General features: G+C 41.3%; 1 protein-coding gene across 1 annotated transcript; it reads right to left on the reverse strand.

The window, feature by feature from the left end:
* Window positions 1-298: 298 nt before the first annotated feature.
* On the reverse strand, window positions 299-21711 carry LOC112965942 (ganglioside-induced differentiation-associated protein 2-like). Its single transcript, XM_026065489.1, has 12 exons — window positions 21567-21711; window positions 20858-21011; window positions 18187-18275; window positions 16043-16119; window positions 14759-14918; window positions 12974-13124; window positions 11794-11870; window positions 10089-10165; window positions 9385-9524; window positions 8733-8787; window positions 2331-2474; window positions 299-1053 (listed from the first exon to the last, which is right to left on the reverse strand). The coding sequence occupies exons 1-12, from the start codon at window positions 21709-21711 to the stop codon at window positions 1006-1008; spliced, it is 1317 nt and encodes a 438-aa protein (XP_025921274.1). The 3' UTR covers window positions 299-1005.
* Between the last annotated feature and the right edge of the window lie 1734 nt (window positions 21712-23445).

The raw sequence follows: 23445 nt of genomic DNA on the forward strand, positions 1-23445 counted from the left end.
TAGGCAGGCATGGGAAGTACTTGAGGACTTTTAACCTCTGATTCCGTAAGTACCACTGCTGCTAAGCTCTCTCATGTAGGCTATGTCAAAATCAGTATGACGCAGTATTAACAGGAGGAAGGAAAAGGGACACCAGTATCTCTAATAAACAAGCTCTATCACCACTGGTTAGGGTCTTCCCCTCATGACCCCCCAGTATATCCATCAGGCAGATGGCATTCATTTATCATGCAAACACATCTGGTCATTTCAAAAGAGAACATAAATGAGAACATAAATGATGATGAGAAGCTGCAAATGTTTTTCAGTTTTTATTCTTATTTGGAGAGTAGTGGCATCCTGACATGTTACATCATCCAAGAAAAACTGACAGGGACTGTTACCAGGCTCCTAGCTCACCTAGCACTTACAGTACTAAGTGTTGCAGTAATCTTTGCTTGGCTGCAGTGCTTTGTTCAGCCTGCAGACATGGTATTCCCAATTCCAGATACTTCTGCTGGGTCGAGACCAGAGTAATCAACACTAACAGAAAGGGAAATAATCGGATATGAAACACAGAGACCATATGATGAGCAACAGTGTCAGGCCAGTACTGTACAACAGTTATACAGACCAGTCAAAAATGGATATTACAAATGGAGCTGGAAAATCATAATACTAGATAAAAACATGATCAAATGTTTTTGATGGATTTCCCAGAAAAGAGAAAGTCTATTCAGGAATAAAACGTAACAGCTTCAAAAAAGAAGAAAATAAAATGCACCTAGTGATCCTGAAATCAACTTTTCCATTAGATAAATATATTTGAAATAGTTGTACAGTTCACAGTGGCATAAAGTTCTCTGATTGCTTGAGTGCTTGAAAATATCTCATCAGTAAAAAAATACCAGAGCTGGGGGAGGAAAACCCTCTCTCTGAATTCTGTACATGGGCAAATGCACATGGTATCGACAGGCATCAGGTCATTGGATCCATGGGAAACCAGCAGTATTGCAGGACTGCAGATCACAAGTCAGGGGATGGGGGATAAGAGGAATAGTAAGGCCCGTTTTCCTGCAAAAAAAACCAGAACGAGCAGTTGAACAAAAGTCTTCTCCAACACACCTTGATGCAATGGATGAATGATACAGAGGCAGAAATAAATGAGTATTTCTGACTTTTTCCACGAGTAGTGACAGCCACAATTCAACCGAGAGGACTGATGCTGGTAACCTGGCAGGGCCTTGGTTTTGCCTCCATTTTAAGCAGAGGATGCAGGTTAAAATTTCCCCATTAAGCCAAAGCTGTGATGCAAGGAAGCCACAAGTGCTTGCATAGCCAGTCACTCGGTTCAAGACAAAGTTGCCCATGCAGACATGCCATTGCTGTGGCTGTTGCTCTATAGTCAGAGCACATCTTCTTTGAACTGATTTGACAATGCAAGCCATATTCTTCCCACCATTTGGGCAGACACCTGGGACAGGGAAGGGAGGGGAGGAAGAAGAGGGACAAACACAGGGGCAAGGCACCCTTCAACAGTTCATTTTTCTTCTCTCTCTCCCCCCGCCCCTTCCTCCTTCCCATGTACTTGTTGATATGGGACAGGGAAGATGAAAGACAGCAGTCTTTCTGGGGGCAGGTACAAGATTGCTGAGCTTCCTCACAGTCACAAAAGCCACTGAAGTATTATCACTTACAGCTGAAAGCTGAGAGAGGCTACAGGGCAATGGGCAAATTGGGCATGCAATGCAGAGATCAGTTCCTTTAAAACTTGTATAGATGAGGCTGCTTCAACTCAAGAGCATAGAGTCTAGCCATTTTTCTCCATTCAACTGAAACCAATGAGATGCCTCAGCTTCAGACTTGCTGAACCTTATTTTAACTACAGAACTGCAAGCCCAGAGGCCCTATATCGGATCTCAGCAGCCTGCATCGTAATGCATGGTATATACTGCATCTTGATCTATGCTCTCAAACTACTCTAATCTTCTAACATGAATTTTATCTTATCCACTGGCTCTCAGCATGTTATGATACAGTTCTTTGCTGAAAAAAGGTAAGACTTATGTCTCTTATGCACATAGGAGACTGCTCTATTGGGAAAGGGGTCTGCTTCTTGCCCAAAGCCTCCCTTGGACTGAAGTTATTAAAAAAAAAAAAAAAAAAAAAGCTACTATGAAAATTGCTACTCACAGAAGAACGGTTAGACTCTCCAAGAACTCTCCTCTTCCCCTCCCCTTTCTTAAGATATGGAAGTCAACCCCTTTAAAGTTCTTGCAGAGCAGAATGGGAGACACACAATAACTACACTTGGGAGCAGAGACAGATGCCTGCCACATGAAATCACTTACCCTTGCATCATACTCGAGGACGAAAGGGGGGAGATCAATCTGCTCCGGGGGTATGGCTGTGAATAACTGCTGAAGGCTTTCTACATAGCGGATTTTATCCTTTAGCCCTGAGATGGTGAAGGTTGTGAAAAACCATGCCGAGACCTGAAAACAAACCCCCAGATTCCAACAAAAAACTAATTATGATGGTGCTGTTTCAGAACTTTCAAGTTCAACATTATATTCCATAGTTAAACAGGCTGGAAGTTAAACTTGAAGCTTTGATATCATGGTAAGAACAGAAGGAGGTCAGGAAACACACACCACTGACTGATAGCAAGCACTGTCTTTACAGTGTTAAAGCTAGTGCTACCTCCTCCCCATCTGGCAATTACATGTCTCCTACTGTAGAAAAGTGACAGCTATTCTGCTATTTTGTCTTCAAAAGTCTGTATAGTGGCAAATTTTCACTTCCAGTTTAGTCAGTTCAGAGTACAATCTATTTGACTTTATACCTAATAGAAGCATTTTTAACCCTCTGCCTTCAAATTTTTACAGAAAAGGCAATTCTAGGGTGTAAGACTTTCAGCTGTTCCAAGGTTCTACTGAAATATCCTCTCTGCTTTGGGTTGGCAGAGCATGTGTGCATGCATGTCTCTCCTTCCATTCTACCACATTTCTTAAATGACATAAAGCCTTACCAACTTACTGTACAAGATTTTACTTTATGTATATACACTTTGTCTCCTTTGGATGCAAATGGATCAAGGAATTTTTGTTTTGTAAAGGCCAGTAAGACACCATTGATACTTCTGGAAATTGCTAAATATTACTTTTTAGATTGATTGCACGAACTTCCATGTTTAAAACCACCTTCTCTAAAATTGAAGATTATATTATGTCTTTATTTCTCATCTAGTCTATTTCTGGCAGACTGAAGGGGAAGAAAAGCACAGATCTCTGCAAGAACCAGGGGTTACTATTCTGCAGGTCACAAGTGCTCAGATCAGGGGTTAGGAGCCTGTGAAAGAGGGTCTGCAGTCACTCTGAATTTTTCAGATTTGTGCTGATAAAAGTCAGTTTAGTCTCAGCTAATGGAAGCCAAACTTCTGGAAGAAGTCAAGTAAACTGCCATTTGCTAACAAACTCTTAGCTGCCATGTTAACATGAAGGAAAAATAAAATTCCAATTTGTTCCACTCTGAAATCCTAATACACCTCTGCACAGAAAAATCACTAAAATGCACACAGAAAACTGTCTCAAAGAACATTGCTACTGGCTGGAGAAATTCATGAGGCACTCCGATCTGGGAGACCATTCAGCAAAGCAACAACAGTCAGGAAAAGAGTATCAATCTAGGCTCCATATAATCAGGGACAAGGATGGTTCAGTTCTCCAAGAGGAGAAGACTGTGGGTCAGATACAATGATGCACTCAAAGTCCTGGAAACGGCACCTCTTGCTGAGCATGGCAATGAGAAAGATGATGTTCTTCAACATCCAGACAGCAAAAGCACTGCAGACCAAACTAAGCGTCCAAGAGCAGGTAACACACAGAACAGATTTTAAGAGGAAGAAATGATCTGATCACATGCTCTAAAGCTATCTGAAAAAAAGTGCATGAGAAATAAACCCTGATCACAAATGTATGAAAGACAAGTAGGTATTCTGATATCTTTAGCACTTTACCTGGTCTACCTTGAGAAGGATGCCCCAAAATGTCAGAACAAAGGTATACAGCAAAAACAATGGCCTCATGTCAGGCCATACTGGACAAAGAATACTGAACACAAATCAGAAAGACAGGACTAAAGAGACACTTGTTGACCTAACAAGAGCCATATCTACTTCCTGAAGGCTGAGTATCTACTGTAGAATGTTTTTTTTTTGGCTCAGCTGAGTAAGAGTAACACAAAGGACAACCAAACAGAAAGTAGGGAGATGACAAACAACGGCATGGCAGGGAGCACAAAAACTGTATACACTGAAGAACCTGAGCACAATGGAAAATTAGAGTACAACATAAGAATTGCCCTGGCAATCAAACTGCAGGAAAGGAAAGAAGAAGATCTTTGAGGAATTGGAAGAAAACCTTTCCAATCCAATAAGTGGATTTCCTCATCCTTTCAGTAATTCCAGTCATTCTTCTTATGTTGTCTAAGGTTTCATATCAGCATAAGAATGCCTTCCTTCCCACCTGCTGAGTCATGAAAGTAACCTTGGAGCAGCCACTGTATTTAACATACATCAAGTTCACTCATCTTGAAGAAGAGAGAAGCAGCTGGAAGTTGGAAGTTGGAAGGTCTTGAAGTAAACTGACCAGGACTGCAGCTTTTTAAGAACATACAGATCTTAGAAAACAGAGACACCTAAAATTTCCCTTTACATTTTTGTGAAATTTTTGCTAGAGAAACTTCATGTTCATTTATGCTGTTTGACCAAGATCAGGCATTTTAGCAGATAGGTGCAAGTGCTTGTAAGCAGGCACAATTGTACACTGGCTGCAGTAAGTTAATAGAAGAGAAAAAATACCACAAGAAGAATGTTGAGGAAAGTGGGAATTCCAAATAAGCCCGAACATTAAATCAAAAGATAATCCACATGAATATGACATTTAAACAAAAAGTAGAGGCTTAAAAATTGTCCTGGAATAACTATGTTGCCTCCTCCAAACAGCATATTTTCAAGAGGAAGGAACAAGAAAAAAGAGAAAAGAAGGTGGAGAACAGGATAGAAAATTTAAGATGGTTTCTTTATTGTAAGGACATGCCATGTTAGCAGAAAGCAGGGAGACAGACTATTATTGGTATCCACTATTACTGTATGTTTCTAACAAGACCTCTGATCATGAGCGACACTTGACCCTTCACTTTAAAGAGTTTTTAAACCAGAAAACACACTCACAAACCTGTACCAAAGTAGTGTTCATTCCAAGGCATAATTATGGATGACAAACATTAAATATAATTGTTATGGATGTTCAGTGTACAAAAGCCTAATAGGAACCCAGGGAATATATTTGAGGGTATCAGGAAAACTGTTTGACTTAACAGGAAGAGATTTTCCTCTCTCAGTATACAGGCCATTACACAGTTTGACACATCTTATCCTGTAATTAAACAAAAATCCCTGTTAGCGCTTACTGCATTGAAAATAGAATGAGTTGTACTCAGGACAGTTTGTCTCTGTTGTCCTACTGTTTTTGAATCTGAATAAAAGACTGCAAAAGTCTCTCTGCCAAGCTAGAAAACTACAGGGTTAAAGTATCAGGTGTCTTTGCCTCAAACATCCCCCCCCTTGCCCCACAAAAAACACCAAAAACCAACCAAAGCACAATACAGATAAAGTGAGCTAGGAGTTGCTAAAGCGGGTCATACCCAAAGAGAAACTTACTATAATCTAGAAAAATTTTATTACAAGAAGGAGGCTCTTGTATGGAAAAAAGCCGTAAGTAATTTGCAGCTGCCTTTATATTGGCTTCTGATCTCCAGAAGCTGCTGCTATAGCCACTGTGGAAAAGACAACAAGAAGTCTTCATAATTAATATGAAGATTATGATGATTATGAATAGCTAATTTGAATATTCAGGTATGTTTCAGTTTTGAAACATTCTTGATTAACAGCCAAGTTTCTAAATGTATGAGAACAGAATTTCCCTGGTTAAGGTTGTTTCCTATCAAGCCACTGAATGCTTCACCCAGAACACACGGAAAGAAAGGCATAGAAAGCTTTGTCTGGAGAGCTTTCAAAGAGGGGAGCTGAGAGGATTCACAATAAAATGCCCCAGAGAACCCTTTATTTATATATTGATGGCTAAAGCAGTAATGAGCAGAAGTACTTACATGCAGCAGTATGAAGGGACTTGTGACAGCACTTCAGGAAAGTCTATCTTAATTTAAATCTTGGTGGCCAGGTGTTCACGCTGCAAGAGTGGCTTGGGGGGGGGCAGGAGAAGGAAAAAAAAAAATCCATTTTCTCTGATTAACGAAGGTGGATTTGGAAGAAGCTGGTGACACTTCTACTTGGGTGAAAAAGGAGACATACTGCTGCTGCCTTTGGTGCATCTTTCCAAGCGATTTCATCACAAGAACTGTTATCTTTCAGAAGCACTATAGAGAATCAAGTTCTTGCACAGATCCCAGGAATGCTCACATGAGCAAATGAATAAAGGCAGGATTAGTGTACAAAAAAATGGATTGTGCAGTGACACACCCTGCTTCAGTTACTCTGTGTTTTAGGACAACTGCTGAACCTTCTTCCCTGCAGACTGAAAACCATGTGTTCTAGATAGGCAATTATCCTCAGAATACACATAATTTAAAACAGTTTCACATTTAAAAGCCAAACAAAGAATCTTGGTTGGTGCCATGAAGTACATTCACATCTCCCTAGAAAACAAGCACAGTTCTGAAGAGGCATGATGAAAAGTCTCTTGATCCCTTTTAGCCCAGAAATAAGCTATGCAACTCTAACAGATTGCAGCCATCAGCTATGCCAGGATTCAATAAAGCTGTAAAATGGATCATTTAAATCAGAGATTTAAGAATGAAATATATGTACAAGGGTGATGGGTTTGGGAAGCTGTATGAAAACACAAGCCTTGATTCTGCATTTGAGACATGGGTTATTTTCCTCCATTTCTAGGGAAGGAAGTCAGTGCTCCAAGTAGAAAGACAAATGATCCAAATACTTTTGAAGGGTTTTGACACTTCTGGGCTAGCAATGTTCCACAGGGCCAATGGCTCTGAAACGGCCAAAAAAGGAGGGGTGGGAAAAGTCATCCCCTCTTTGTGGCCACCTTCTCCACCAGGACTTTCTGCTGCATATTCCACATCATGTTTCATAAGCTGATGGTCTCTGCAACAATCAGCAGCAATCCCACTTGCCTTTCAGTTTGAGAAAGGGCTTGGCTGAGAGACATGGACACACGTCCTCTTTTGCCTCCAGCTATGCTGTTAGAATAGGATACAAACCAAATCTGTTTCCAGCAAGTTGTGGACTCTATGACTCTCACACTCCCTGCTTCCCACCAACTAACTGGCTGCTCCAAAGATCTGAAAAAGGCAAGGAAACTCAGCAAAGGGACAAGAACCATGGTAATGAACCGGTGAACATAAGTTTTCATCCTCAACATGAAACATTTCCCAACCAAATAGAAATCAAGTATTCTTGCATGGAAAGAAAGGAAGGGGATAAAGTGCTGTTGGGAATCTAGAATACAGGTATTTCCTAGCTTCTGAGTACCTGACTTTGCAACCTAAGTAATGTTCTTTGAGCAGATCTCTGTCAGTTCCTAGATTTCCAAAAGCCTCGGAGCTGGAAGCTCTAATTCTACCGCTCAAACCTCAGACATATATGCAATGGGAATAACTAATATTCTGGCAGGAACTGGATGATACACTGTTAGGAAGCCTCAGTCTCATCTACATAAAAACAAGGAAGCTCCAAGTCTCACGGTGTCCCAGCTGTGAGCATGCATAGAAAGAATGGAATCTCTGGGAATTTAGCAGTTAAAGAAATTCCTGCTGAACATGTGCAAACTGAAGATTTTTTCAAGGCAAACAATTTTCTCAAACTGAACAGTGTTAGCAAAAAAGCACAATAAACCCAGAGGTTAAACTGACATGAAAATGGAGGATCACATTTCTAACCTGTAAAAAGCAGGGACAAAGATTTTGGGAAGGACCGCTGCTGACACTTAGTTCATCTGAAGTATTCATACTGCTGCAAAGTATGGAAGAAAGAGAGCTCCATCTTCTGTTCCCTCACACAGATCATAGCCAAGGATAATATCTTGCTGTTTGACAAATTTAGCTTTTCATCTCCTAAAGACTTTACAGGGTCTTCCTGCACCCCGTGTAACAAAGGCATTCTTCCCATCTTACTTTTTTACTCTACACTCTAATCCTGACTAATCTCATTGCTGCTTGATACACCATCCTCTGCCTTTAGGCTTACCAGGGCAGCTCACTAAATGGTATGGAAGGCACATGCAATACCTCTTGTGGGGAGAGAAAAGGTGAAATATCCAGGTAATGAACTACAGGAAAACTATAATATCCATGAAAATGGACTACAGGAAAGAATTCCAGAAGTCTTTGCTCATGGTTTGTCATCTTGCCAAACAGACAGCAGGAGAAAGGACAAAAATAGTTTCTCTTTGAAAGACAAGAGATCCAAAGAACACATGCAACAAAACAGGAAACAGACAGCTGTGCTGTACTGGGGTTCAGCTTGCCACTAACACTGGAATACTACAGCTACATCAAAAATGGGGAAGAATTTCAAGTTCCAACTCTTGATCCAGAAAATACCATCCATTTTTGAAAGTCTTCTATATACTTCCATGTTCCCCATGTTACAGTCTTACATGCTACCTTGCCAACATCCAAAACATTCTTTTCTTTTGTACTATATACTCCACCTTTGAACGAAATGTTGGGTGGACAAAATACAGTGCCTTCAAATTCCTCTTGTACCTGGTTCAAAGAAAGAATATACCTCATTAGAAGTGCCTTCTAATTAAGCTCACCTATACAACACAACTGTCAAAACATAAATCATTTTGCTTAAGTGCCTTTTTTGTTATTCTGTACTTAAAGCTGGCTCAAATCTAACAGCACATGCCAGAAAATAAGTGTAAAGCAAAACAAAACAAAAAAACAGCTAAAGACAAAGCCTGCTGCAGTCTATTATGCAGACAGTGAAAGTTACGGACTTATGACTGCCAGTGTTGCCCAAGTCTCCTCTCTCACAAATAGCAATATATTTGCTTACAATGCCATGTTCCAGAAGCTCCACCTTTAGATACAGACAGGCAATACAGCCAGTGTGGTCATTTCTCTAACAGCTACGGAAGGGAGACGGCAGAGGACAGCACTCTTTGGTTTGATATATGGTTCTACGCAGGAAAGAAAACAGACCTTCCTTCTTCTTGGCTTTGTTATTTACTTAGGTCTCTCTATCCCAGCAAAATTCTCTCACAAATAAATGAGAAACCAAATAAAGAGAATGACTCAGACATTTGCAGAGCACAGAAGAAAACCAGAAGGGTCTTTTTTCCTACTGCCACTCACTTGATATCAACAACATCATAGAGTTTCTTCAAGAAGTTAGAGTCTAGTTGATTGTAATCATTTGTGAGCGTATGGAAGTACACCAGGACATACTCCTTCACTGCAATATGATCCATGACGTGGATGAAATACAGAAGAGCCTGAGTTGGAAAGAAGTGAAATTCTTATTTGCAACAAAGAACTCTTTCATGGTTGCATTACATTTTAATATGCTTCCTTTAACTCATTCACAGACCAGAAATGATGAGGCTAGGTGGCATTTTGTTTGAGCTACAAAAGTGAGGGAAACATTCAAAGTCTTGAATTTAACCGTAATCATTTATATGTTCCTTTATGCAGACCTGACTTCACAGACGTTGATAGATTCTTGCTGTTTTCATGAAAAACTGATTTGGTTTGTTACACTCCACTCTTGAGGTGTTCCCAGTTACAGAAGCATGGCAAGTCTCTTTCTTCTTGAGAAGCAAAAGGAGTCTCTATTTGGCCTGTTTCTCTGAAAATAACCCAGTTCCTCCTCCAGAAATGCTGCCCCAACCCACACAAAGTTTGATCTGCCTACAAAAATAGTTCCTATTTATTCTCTCGGCAAGTCTTCTACAGATAACTTTTCTAGTATTAACACTGAATAACACCTTACATTAGCCTTTCATATCCCAAATATTCATATTCAAACTACATGGTGCTGAAGTTTTACAAAACCTTACCTTTTCCATGTCTATCAATGTTACGGGAATATTCCTTCCAACCACCACCATAACTGTGTGACCACAGTTATCCACACCTACAAAACAAAAAAAACACGACTCAGAACTTCTCTCAGTCATGTCAGGTTTTGGAGTTAGTCCCTTTTAAGTCAAGGTGAACCAGCCATAGCTCAGAATTTTTACAGCACAGCCTGTTTCCAACTTAGAGGAAAAGAAATATGCCAGAGTTGCCGTTCTCACTACACCAGTAGCCGTTTTGATCCCAAAAAAGAAGGATGCATCACATCCTAGAAACTTTAAGGACTGCAGTGTTATGTTGACTGTGTACTCTACATTTACCTCAAGTAAATATGACTCTGTATTTACTTCAATGTGTGCACTCCACATTTGCCTGTACTTTTATTCTCAAGTAATAACTGTCAGCAACATGGTTTTTATTTTTAAAAACCTTTACTTGCAGTTCTACCATCAAAGCAAACTTCTTTCTAGAAACTTAGCTCTGAAGTCTAACACATACCTTCGCAGGACACACGTTATGGACCAAGTGCAGCCAACAGAGCCTTGCCCAAGATCAGCAAAAGAATTTAAATTTGCAATTACTGACTGCAAGGTATCACACAGCCTTGATAACTGCACAAAGATCAAGGTGTCTGGCTTTTCAGGAGGCCAGAGATATCAGCCAGAATGCTTAACTGACTTTCTCTGTAGAACCATTGACTACATAAAAACAGCTATGTTTTTGAGACCCTGACTACTGACCTATTTCTTCCTGTCACTGTGCAAAGCAGCAATAAGCCACTGGGACCAGGGCAAGCTTCTACCTCCGAGTTCAGCGTTAGCTAGAGAACAAAAGGGAATGGAAGCGGGCAGACCCCCCCCCCCATCTTTGCTTCCCTGGCTGCAAGGACCTAGCAGGTAATACCTTCCACTGAACTCTCAGTCAGGATGTTGATTCTCTCCCTAATGTTACCATCTACTGAACTCAAGGTTAAAGGAGAGTACACATGGTATTATGCCCCCAGTAGGTTCTATCAGACATGGAGGAGAGCAACTCAAACCCAATCTAGCCTGAGGGAAAAGCAGCAAGCAGTTTTATTCGAGAAAGCTGTATTAAAAGTTGCTTTGTTAACTGCTGCTTCTCTACAAATCATCTGAAACATCCATTTCTTTGTAACAAAAGGGCGGAGATGATTCAGCCTAAGAGAAGAATTATCTTGCATACAACACCTAATAAATTGGCTTAGTCTAACAATAGTGATTCACAATCACTAAAGTTGCTAGCAAGAAAGCCCTTGGGCATCAAAAGGCATAACCGCAATGCTCCTACTACATCACTGCCAAACACTAACCACAGAATGTTATTTTATTTATTTATTTTTCATTCAAACTACCATGCACTCCCATGCACACCAAGTTCATTCTCCTTCTCGAACTGTTACTGATTGCATTCTATAGGTAAATTCAAGATACGTGTGTATCCTCAGATTGTTAATAAGGAGCTGTTTTGGAGTTAACCACACAGAAAGGCTTTCAAAGCCAATCAAGAGAAAACACCTGCTTTACTGCAGAGATGTTACCTCATTCTCAGTCAGGTTTCTAGCTTGATGACATGTGTTGTTGTATTCAGAGTCCAAAGAAACTATATCTTTACTTTGTATTTTTCCTTTAAGACAACGTACAACAACCACTGATAACCTGAACTTACCTGTCTGATACAAGGCTTTAAGGGAAGCAATATCAGATAGGTCTTCAGCTCTTGCCTGACACAGCCAGCGATTGTAACTAGAAAGTTAAAAACATCAGAAGTCAGATCTAGCCCCACTTTGGAACAGCATTAGAAGCCTGAAGAGGTATATGGGAAGGAAAGGACAAAAGCAGCAGTCAGTGACTGAGCTATCATTCTAATATTGTGGTCTTCTGAACAACGGAGCCACTTTCAAAATGTTAGAGAAAAGTGTTGGAACCCCCCTCCCCTGAAAAAGCCACCACCACAAAAACAAACAAACAAACAAAACAAAAAACCAACCATTTCTGTGTTTTAGTTACATGCTTGGTGTTTTTTACTGGGGCAATGAATACGCAACAACTGGTACTCATCTGTAGCTCTTGCATACAACTGTGGAGGCATTGCATTTGGGCTGAAAACATGTCTGTAATTTTTTCCTTTTAAATACCTTAGTGTCAAGGTATTTTTATACATATAAGATACATACACATATATAAAAAAATATTTTCATATTAAAAAAAGAGGGGAGAGAGAGAGGGAGAGAAAGAGAGATTCTTAAAATCTAATCTAGAAGCTGAACATAACTATCCAGCTACCAAGGTGTCACATATGGATTTTTTTTTTTTTTAAATGCGAACAAGTTAGTACCTCAACTGACAAAACAAGGCAAGCATCATGCCCCAAGAGAACTTTAGCATGAAACTGGCTCCTAGAAAGGGAATCACATATAGTAGGATCAGTGGCAACAATAACAAAAAAGCCTCAGCATTCCTGTATTTATCCAACTTGAGAGAAAGAAAAAACAATTTGCTAGGTGTCCAGAGCCTCAGGAGGCACAAGGCCCAAAGTAGGCAGGCAGTACTAAAAGCAGGTGACCCCATTACAGAAGTAATGATGAAACAGTGACATCTTGTGGCAGAGATAAGGCAGCTAGTCCCATGTACTGGGCACACTATGGGTTCATCACTGGCTTTCTTTTTCCTTCCACTGCTCTTTCCCTTCTCGCCAAAGGGGCTACCCAGAGATCCAGGGCGACACTAGGCTTTATCTGTATTTTCTTGTCAAAAGATTAGACTTCATAGTAACAAATCATCACAAGGGTTGGTCCTCTGAGCAGCTGGCTAACCCAAGACATTCACACAGACAAAGAAGTTCTCACTTCCTCTGATGCTGTTTTTGCAGTGCTGCCTCTGACAACTGTCCCTGCAGGATGAGGCGTCTCTGTTTATCAACATCTCCCTCCATGCGGGCAAAAGCATGGGAACCAATGAAAGACAAATCTGCCTCCAGCCCCTCTTCATCTGAAGCATCTGCAGTAGAAACAAAGGTAGCATAAAATGTTCAAGCTGCATACAGGACAGCAACGCTACTGATGAATTGCTATATATCTCAGCACGCAAGCCCATTCATTGTGCCATGTGAAACTAATGTGAAAAAAACTCCATCTACCCTGATGGGGCTCTGATATCTCACTAGTACCATTGAAAGAGTTTACAACATGTGATCGAAAACTATGAGCTCCCTTAAAATGTTAGTCATCAGCTTGTAATGAAGGAATAACAGTAAACTCTCTCACTAGGACTCCAAAACAGATTTTAGAGTGAATGACTTGGGGTTTACGATTGTCAAGCTTGATGTCATTACTGCACTGTAGGAAGGGCTCAGTTCTTCCTTTCACATCACTGACATTGCTTGAACAGATGCTCTAGAGCTGGTGATAACCTCAGTTTGGACATTTTTACAGTACTGTCCACAACCTAACTGTGCGCTGAAGTACAAGAGCACATGCCCACTTGCTCAGGACAACATCAGAACGCTCCACTGAACTTGCATATCATCAAGAAATACTGTTAAGACTGCTGGCACTGCCTCTTTGAGCAATTAGGATGGGAATTGAGTTTTCCAACTTTACAGTGACATGCTATAGTAACAATGGGGCAAGAGTGCAGGATTCTGCTCTACCCATTTGCTCCTAGAGCTGCAAAAACTACAATATCTATATCTAATAATATCTAATAACTATAATAAATAATCAGCTAGTGGTTGAATGCCTCACACTAATCAGCCAGAGCTACAAATACCACCCTAGCCAAAAATCTGGGGGGAAAAAGAAAACAGATTGGAGTCTGAACAGCAAGAGTAGGTACATCACGTATCACACAGTGAACAGGAAAATTAAGTTGTCTGTACCTTGTTGCATATTCAGCCTTATCCCACCTGGCCATGTAAAATCAGAACATCTTTGAAACCTATTCCAAATTCTGTTTTTGATGCTTTAGGGCCTCACTTGAGGTGCAAACCTTTCATAGCATTGCTGCATGAAGAAGACAGAATGCGCCAGCTATAAGCGTTTACCTTTATTAAAAGGTTTTACCATTCATCTCTCATTGTCCCAAGCCTGACACCTAGGCAACCTCTTTACAAACGGACTTCTTTCACTGAGCTTTTGATAGCCATTTCCCAAACACTGCTCTCTGGATTGATCTAGTTTCTCAACCTTTTATGGCATTTCTACTAGCTTCTTTTGAGTATCTACTAGTTCGATGCACATGCTGTATCAACAGAATCTCATCAGGCTAGAGACAACATTTTGTTAATATACAGTAAGATAGTTCATTAGCAACAATAATGGCCATTTCAGTAACAGCCTGCAGAAGACTGAAAAAAAGTAGAGGTCGTAACCACCTTGAGAGAAAGTTTGCAAAAGAAAAAGAGAACAATATCTCTACCACATCCTCTAAGCACTCTACACAATGAGGCAGAAAGCAGAAGTTACAGCTGCAGAATGCATGCAGCTAACAAGTAGGCAGCTTGTTCTCTTCATTAAAGCCTGTCTTGGGTGAGGTGGGGCAGGAAGACATTTCTTTGCTCCCTGAGTGCTTTTTCTGTTTCTCACTGACTTTCACACAGAGATACTTACTCCAAAGTTCAGTTAAGAACTCACCATCTGGAACGCCTGGCTTTTCAGTAATCCTGATCTGCCGCTCCGGTACTACAGGCTCCCCTTCTGCATTGCCAATATCTGCAGGGAGGCAAGGCAAGGACTGTATTTCTTCCTCCAACGATCTTGGAAAATACAGAGGCATCAACTTCTGGTAAGTGGCCTACAAATAAGAAAAATGCGTGAAGGTCTATCATGCATCCGTGCTCTTCAGTTAAGTATCACCTGCCCTAGCAGCAGGGATCTTCTCTGAGGTTTGGAGGCAAAGTACTACTTCCCTTGCTGGCTTATCTTGGGCTCCTGGCAATAAAGGCAGATAGCCCTAACACAAAGGTTAACGTTTTTTATTTTTTTTAATTTTTTTTGGCCAAACTGGCAAATGACCTAGAGAGGACCCTGTTTTAAACTGCATGAACTCAGGTAGATTGCAGATACTTTTGTAATGGAGTTATGATACATGTGGATGACAAACTTCAGCTACAGCTGCTTAGATTAAAGGGATCACTACATGGATCACTTTAAGTGATCTGACTGGGGGAAAAAAAAAAAAAAAAGAAAAAGCAAGAAACAGCCCAAAGAAGCCCTCACCACATGGAAGGGAACAGTGAAAAACTTTACTGAACATTGTAATACTTCATGTATTCTCCCCAACTAATTAGCAATTTTAGAACCCTGAGTTACTTATTTTCCTCATCCAGATGCCACACAACCTGACTGCGGGTGTTCTGCACAGGAACAGCTGTTAGCAAGTACAACATAGAAGAGAAGTCAATATTCAAACTGTTAGCAGCTGTCTGGAAACAGATCATTAAACATCAAGCTTGTTATTTCATCAACCCAGCAAGAGATGTTAACAGTGTTTGTAGGTGATCTATAGGCATGCTGAACTGGAAATCAGGGAGATTGTTTTAAAGCATACAACATTGCTTCTCTCATAAGGAGCAAATCTTGTATGAGAAATTTGCCTTCTGGCTGCTGGATACCAACCAGCATAACTGCCAGCATAACCGACACTGCTGACTCTTGTTCATGGCTTGGGAACATAGAAGTCAGAAACGGAAAGGTTCTGAATATATCCATGGCAACTGCTAAAAGCAGGAACAGCAGTACTGAAAAGATGCTATGCTGGACAGACACGTCAGAATGCTGAGGGACCAAGAGTCCCTGTGAGACAGGATGATTTGAAGGAAAAACCCAAACCCAACTCCAAGATGCAGATGATAATACTGCTGCAGAGAAGATCACATATGTCCATGAATTTTGGTGGAATGAACGTCAAGGAGATACCTCTTCAAGCTCAGAGACTGCAAACACCACCTTCTCCAGGGTCTCCCCATGTATCTCCAAGAACCTTCTGACTGTGCCTGCAAGGAAAAAAATTAAGAGTAGTTAGCAAAAGGTGAGGAGAAATTTACACACATGGTTATGAGAGAGGAAACCAACCGAATGCAGAACAGAAAGAAACATCCCTCTCCTTGTACAAAATGGCTCCACAGACAGTATGCAAGTGTGGAATAAATGGTGGCTTAATGCACCAAGTGGGTTGTTGGGCATATAGGAATTTCCACCTCCACTCTCTCCTGCTTTTCACTTTAGAGATGGATCAAAAAGGGGAAAACTCTCCCTGTGATTTTAGCTTACTAGGTGCTTCTGAGTTTGTGGAATGTGATCCTAGGGCCCTGCAAAAATCTAGCCAAATCACTCCTTTACAGAGTCCTGTGCACTGAATTGTCAAAAACAGATACTCCTAGAACAAGTCATGGTGCCCTAAGTTCTCAAGAAAGCAAGATGATAAGCAACCCATAGCAGAAGTTGGTCAAAGGCAGATTCAGCCACACAAAACCATAAGGATCAGCTACACAAAAGCACCTTACAAAAACAGTATTTTTAAATCATGAGAGATCTTATTTCCTTTTTTTTTAGCATAGTCTGGGGACATGGTCAAGTTCCTCAGCATTAGCAGCTGAGGGAAAAAATGTTCTGTAACCAAGCTCCCAGTCAGTCATGTCCTTGTACAGATGAGGTCCTTGTGCTGCAACAATCTTGTCAGATGTCAGGATTTCCAAGCGCTTTCCTGTCAGACTGCTTGGAGAGAAAATGTCCAAACAAATAGGTTGGTCTAGCAGCATTTTTATCAAGTAGTGTATGGCTCTACAGAGACAACAGAGGAGAGTAATAGACTACTCTATAGAGAATACATTAGTGCGAGTTTTTTCAAGAAACAGCAATTTAGGGAAAAAAAATGAACTATTTCCAAATACTTCCTGTACAGATATTAATGTGTAACTGGGTTGATCTGCAACACTAATTTATGGGACAAATGCAGTTCTGCATCTCCACAGCAAATGAAGTTTTCTGAACTTATGTGAGCAGCTGTTTCCAGCTCAAGAGGCTCAGAGGCAGCAGAGAAAACAGACAAATCTCTTTCTCCCAGTGTTAGCACCTAAGCAGAGGGTAAGTAACATTCCTCCAGTCAGCTCGCACAGCCAGAGGAAAACCCAAGCCTTCTATTCAGTTTACAGAACCATTTCCTCTTGCTTACTCTGAACCTGGTTCATTACGGCATCATTTGATGATCCCTAGCTCTTATTTTGGGAGACAGTGAACAACTGATTCCTATTCACTATTTTCATGCCACTTATGAGTTTGTAGACATCTACTACACTCCCTCCAAGTTCTTTCTTTTGGAGACTGAAGAGGGCTTTAGCCTACTTGACTGCACCACACCTTTGCCTATTTTTGTTGACCTCCTCTAAACTTCTTCTAGTTCCACTATATTCTGAGCGTGCAGTTTTAAGATGTGGACAAACCATGGATTTATAGCATAACAGAGTAGCATTCTTCATTTTGTCCTCTTTCACAACACTCAGCTTGGTCTTTTGAACATTACTGAGTTGATGTTTCCATGGAACTATTATAATCTCAAGATTTTGCTCCCAGGTATTGTCTCATCATTTTGTGAGGCAGAACTATATGGAGGCAGATTGGTGGAGGAAGACTATCACTTTACATTTGGCTACGCTGACTTGACACTAAAATAACAAATGAAATTCACTCTGTTGCTTAAAGTCTGTCTACAGTTATTCACAGTAAGGCCTCATCTTTACCACCCTGAACAATTTTATACCATCAGCAAACTCTCACCTCACAGCTCATCACCTTTTTCTGGGTCATTAATGAGTATATTGAACGATGCAAAGCCCAACATAGATCCCCATGGATGCCTACTGATGACCTCTCAACACAGGGAGGACCATTTATTTTTATCCTCCATTTCCTTATCCATCCATGCAAAGCCTTGCCTCTTCACAGGCTTTAACACACCACAGCCGCCTAAAGAAAAGTTTTTTGTATCAACAGCAGTCTGCTACAGCTGAGTGATCTGCTGATTACTGCCATCTGGTTTATGTCACTTTCTACCATCAACTTACGCAGTGCTATGTGGGTTGCATCCTCCAAGGGGTAGCATCTTTTCAGAGAGTTTATGACACAGAATCCTACAGAGCACATTGCCTGTTCCCTGAAATCCAGAAAAAGAGAAACAAATGAACAGAAGCGTAATTTGAGATGAGAACAAACTATGGTAGCAGATGACACCAGCAGTTTTCTCCTGCCTCTATGCAGTAGCAACCCTCTTGCAGGTTTGCCCAAAAGTATTCTTTGTCAGCAAGATGCATACATACCATCATTAAGCAAAGAAGGAGGGAACCATTAAGGATTCCACCCAAGCCTAACACCCTGGTCCAGCCCTGTTCAACTTATTCATCAATGACCTGGATGAAGGGACAGAGCGCACCCTCAGCAAGTTTGCTGGTGATACAAAACTGGGAGGAGTGGCCAATACACCAGAAGGCTGTGCTGCCCTTCAGAGAGACCTGGACAGGCTGGAGAGGTGGGCGGAGAGGAACCTCATGAAGTTCAACAAAGGCAAGTGCAGGGTCCTGCACCCAGGGAGGAATAACCCCATGCACCAGTGCAGGTTGGGGGCTGACCTGCTGGAAAGCAGCTCTGCCAAGAAGGACCTGGGAGTGCTGGTGGACACAAAGTTAAGCATGAGGCAGCAATGTGCCCTTGTGGCCAAGAAGGCCAATGGTATCCTGGGTGCATTAGGAAGAGCATTGCCAGCAGGTCAAGGCAAGCAAGTCAAGGTTATCCTCTGCTTCTACTCAGCCCTGGTGAGGCCACATCTGGAGTAGTGTGTCCAGTTCTGGGCTCCCCAGTACAAGAGAGACATGGCACTACTGGAGCAAGTCCAGCGAAGGGCTACAGAGATGATGAGGGCACTGGAGCATGTCGCCTATGAGGAAAGGCTGAGAGAGCTGGGCCTGTTTAGCCTGGAGAAGAGAAGGCTGAGAGGGGATCTTATTAATGTTTACAAATATCTGAAGGGAGGGTGTCAAGAGGATGGGGCCAGACTCTTTTCAGTGGTGCCCAGCGACAGGACGTGAGGCAACGGGCACAAACTGAAACACAGGAACTTCCATCTGACCATGAGGAAAAACTTCTTTACTGTGAGGGTGACAGAGCACTGGAACAGGTTTCCCAGAGAGCTTGTGAAGTCTCCTTCTCTGGAGACATTCAAAACCTGCCTGGACACAATCCTGTGCAACGTGTTCTAGGTGACCCTGCTTGAGCAGGGAGGGGGGCTGGACTTAGATGATCTCTAGAGGTCTCTTCCAACCTCAACTCTTCTGTGATTCTGTTTTCTCTCGTTTATTCTCAGATTTCTCCTTCTACCTCAGCTACACTGTTCCTGCAATTTCTTCATATCCTGAATGAAGAAGTCTTCTCTCATGCTACCTGTAATGCTTTCCAAAATACTTTCCTTCCTGTATAGGACTGATGGCGAGGGGAAGGAGGGGAAAAGAAGGTATTCTTTATTGCAAGCATTCTCCTGTTCTTCCACCTGACCTACCACTTTTTTAGTTAGAGGTCTGGATCTACACAGCCTGAGGTAGCTTACTTGATCCTAGGCAGGACTAGGCAACCATTGTCATGGAATGAAATATACTTAAAAAAACAAAAACAGAAAACCCCCAGAAGACTCTTCCAGCACAGAGACATATTTCTAGGAAAGGAAAGCAGAGGTCTTGCCAACAGTTACTGTAGGGACTTGAGCAAGCTCAGAGTTGGCAGCCAATTTTACAAGTGGCAAGAGTTACTCCTGAAAATAGACCGACTAAAGGGCACTCAGAATTCAGTAAACAGAATCTTTCTCTTTTTTCTCCCCATTGTTTATAAGAGGCTCCAATCCAGGCCTGACTTTGCTTGTCAGCTCTGAGGCAGAAAAAAAAATGGCATATACTAGAAACCACTTAGCTGTAATCTTAATTACAAAACAGTCACTACTGCAGTGTTACAGACAGCTCTCAGACTTGGAAGAATTGATCTTCTCAGCCCTGAAGAACTAGGGAGCAATGTCAGAAAATGTAACTGTACTCTTGTTCAAATATTTATTTTTGAATGCTACCATTACAAACAGCCATCATGGGAAAAGAACAGAATACAGGAGAAAGAAGAACAGAAACCAGAAAGATCAGTAATAAACTGTTAATTAAAAGGAAGTTTAGAAGCTACCACAGGTAAAAGAGAAAAAAAAACTACAAACCCATCTTCAGCAACTATGGATTTAGAAATAACCTTGCACCCTGACTCAGGATTTTAGGTGGTCATGGTATGAAGGCAGACAGGCCAAACACATGAACTGATAGAGCAGTCAGATCTGTCCATAGGGTATAGCCGTGTGGCTGCATAGCGACATGTGATTTGCCTGAGCAAATTCATTTAAAGCTGTTTGCAGCATGGAGCCCAACACAGTTATTAATGCTGTTTCTCCTCAGAGCAACTGAATGCTGCACAGTTCTAGCTACACTGTTCCAGGACTTCAGCCAGCTCAGATCTCTCAGCACATTTTATCTACACTGCAATACAGAAAACAAAAGACATGATGTGTACCATAATGCCAGTCACGTTCTTATGTTCTCATCCAAATCCTGTAGATGCGAGAAAATATTCACAGCCATTTGTCTCCTATGCAGGCCAGGGTATCTAGGAGTATAGATACATCATGCATGGCACAAACCTAAGCTGTCATTCACTTACTTTGCAAGCTGCAGGACATTGCGGTAACAGCTGTATAGAGAGCTCTCAGCTGCTGTGCGATATCGGCTCTTGTATTTGGGTCCCACTGTGTGAATGATGAAACGTGCGGCCAGATTAAATCCTTTGGTGAGTTTGGCCTCCCCTGTCCTGCACCCTGAAGAAATAAACATAAGGTATAAAACACCAATGGTCCTGATAAGAAGGCCAGAAGTATTCACATTCCTTGCCTTCCTCCACTTTCACACGAGCCTCCGTAGTCAGACAACCTGACTTGATGACAGAAGGCAATATTTTGAATATCAAATATTAAGGACAGCTTTCTATCTCTTAATATAGCTGCTCAGTATCACTTAACCAGGCTAAGGAGATGAGAGCTGTGCTTGCTTCTCTCTACTTTAAAAACTATGCATACAAGGACAAACCAGAAGTCACTAGAAATGCTATCTTAATTGCAGTGCTTACCACGCTGCCTTCAGAGACAATGGGAAAAATGATTTACCGACACACAGAGAACTGATGCACAAATATGCTATACAACAAGTAACAAAAAGTCCTTATGAATTTAACGGTTTGGTTTTGGGAGTTTGCTTTTTGGATATAAGGACTACAACAGTCTCCTTAATTGAGCACACCAGCTGTTGGCAAAAGTATTTGAAATGAAAAGACCAAGCCCTCCTTTCATCTACACTCCCAGATCAAGGCAACTTACTTTGTTTTGCAAGTTTCTCAGCATCAAAAAGGCAGGAAAACCATCTGAGATCATACCTTTCTTGACAGCCTAGGATCCTGAAGTTCAAACTACACAATTGATTGTTCCACTCCTGGCCCCCTCCAGTTATGTACTCTGGGATCATTTATTGCATGCTATCATACTTTACATCTTTACCTCATTTTGGTTTCATTGCTCTTTGGCTACTCCTTGCATGTTATTCATATTTAGTTTTTGCAGTTTTTTTACTGGAGAGAGCAGTTTGTCAAAACCCTTGAAGACATCCATAGATCATTCAGTTACCTCCAGCTTGTCAATGAATTTCTGATAATGAAAAAAAACCTGAAACAACTACTGTTTTGATAAAGTCTGTTTTTTCTTCAGCCACTTCTATTATAAAGAAGGCACTTGGAAGAAAAGTTTGCCAACTCTCCCCTTCTCCCCCCAAATCACTCAAGGCGTGGCTTCACATGAAATTTAGTTCAGTTCAATTCTGGACAGCTGCTAAAGAAGTATTTCCACTCTTTCTCCCTGCCCTCAAACACATATGTTTCCCATCCTCGCCCTTCTGCTTGTACTGCTGCACAGTGAGCTGTTTCAGCTTGCTGATCCGGCCAAAACTAATCTTTTCCTTGGATTAGCTTTCAATCTGATCTTACAGGTTGCTAGTGCCAATGATAAGGAATGGGATGTGAACAAGTGGCTGCAACCACCCCTTCAGCAAGCAGCACTGCTGTAGCTTGGCTCAAGACCACCATGAAACTGCACATTGCATAGGAGTGTTTGTTTCCTCTCCCACTCCACTCTGTTCCTTGCAGTGCTCCAGCAGGCTATCTATCTATCAGCACATGTGAAAGTGTATTTTACGGCAAGAAACATTCTAGGTTGAGACTCTTTCTTACCCAAGGCTCTTGGCATGTCTTTTTAATAGCAATAACACACTGCCTGTAAACTAGCATTTTGTAAACTTTTTGAACCTCTAAATTATGTCATTCTTTTCTATAGACTTCCATCTTTGTTTTTTATGGATTAAGCAGAAAGAACATAATAGCATCCTAAAACTAAGCATACTTTTCCGAATTACTGTGCATCTTCTAAAAAACCTAGTTGTTCTCTTGAGTTAAGGTAAGTGCAATATGGAAGAATCAGAAGTTAAAAGGAAACATTTAATGTATTAAATACTGTTCCTCCCCCTTGATCCATCCAAGTCACAAAACTTCAAAAGAGCAAGCAAAGGCCTGTAATAAAAAACTCTTAAATATTTTCTCCTGTGGAAAAGAATGAAGCAAGTCTGAGTGAGGTATAGCTGTGAACTCAGACTAACTACTTAAATTCAGATGACCAGATGTAATAACAGTAATCTGTAACTACACTTGCATCACACTTAGCACTTCCCAATGTTTTCTCTCTGGAGATCTCTACCAAATTTATAAAACTAAGCAGCAAGTATTATTCCTCTTTTAAGATACAAGGCAGGGTGAGCTAGTAGAGTGAGCTGCATAAGGTCAAGGTCTATAGCAAAACCAGGAGCAAAGTCATGATCTTACTTTTTATCCAGTGATATTTAAATCACTAGAATAGCCTCTCTCCAAACGTAAAATGGAAAGTCTGAGCCTTTCATATAAAGTCTGCAGCAGACAAAAAGTCTCACTGAAGTTGGAAGAGCATTGCTGTTACAGAAGGCCTTTAGAGCGCAGCTAACAGAGGCAGCGAACAGAGGCAGCAGTTTGCGCAGCAGTGGTTGGGCTCTGACTAGAACTTGAGGATCTTGTTGGAAGTTGTGGGCTTTCTGAGGACCCCCGAGGAACTAGCAGGTGATTGCTGTGAACAGGAAAGGGGAAGCTAGGCAAGGACAACTGCAGGAGGCCTTGACTTCTCC

This window comes from Apteryx rowi, unplaced genomic scaffold (genome assembly GCF_003343035.1).
Source record: "Apteryx rowi isolate R43461 unplaced genomic scaffold, aptRow1 scaffold_228, whole genome shotgun sequence".
Taxonomy (NCBI): Eukaryota; Metazoa; Chordata; class Aves; order Apterygiformes; family Apterygidae; genus Apteryx; species Apteryx rowi.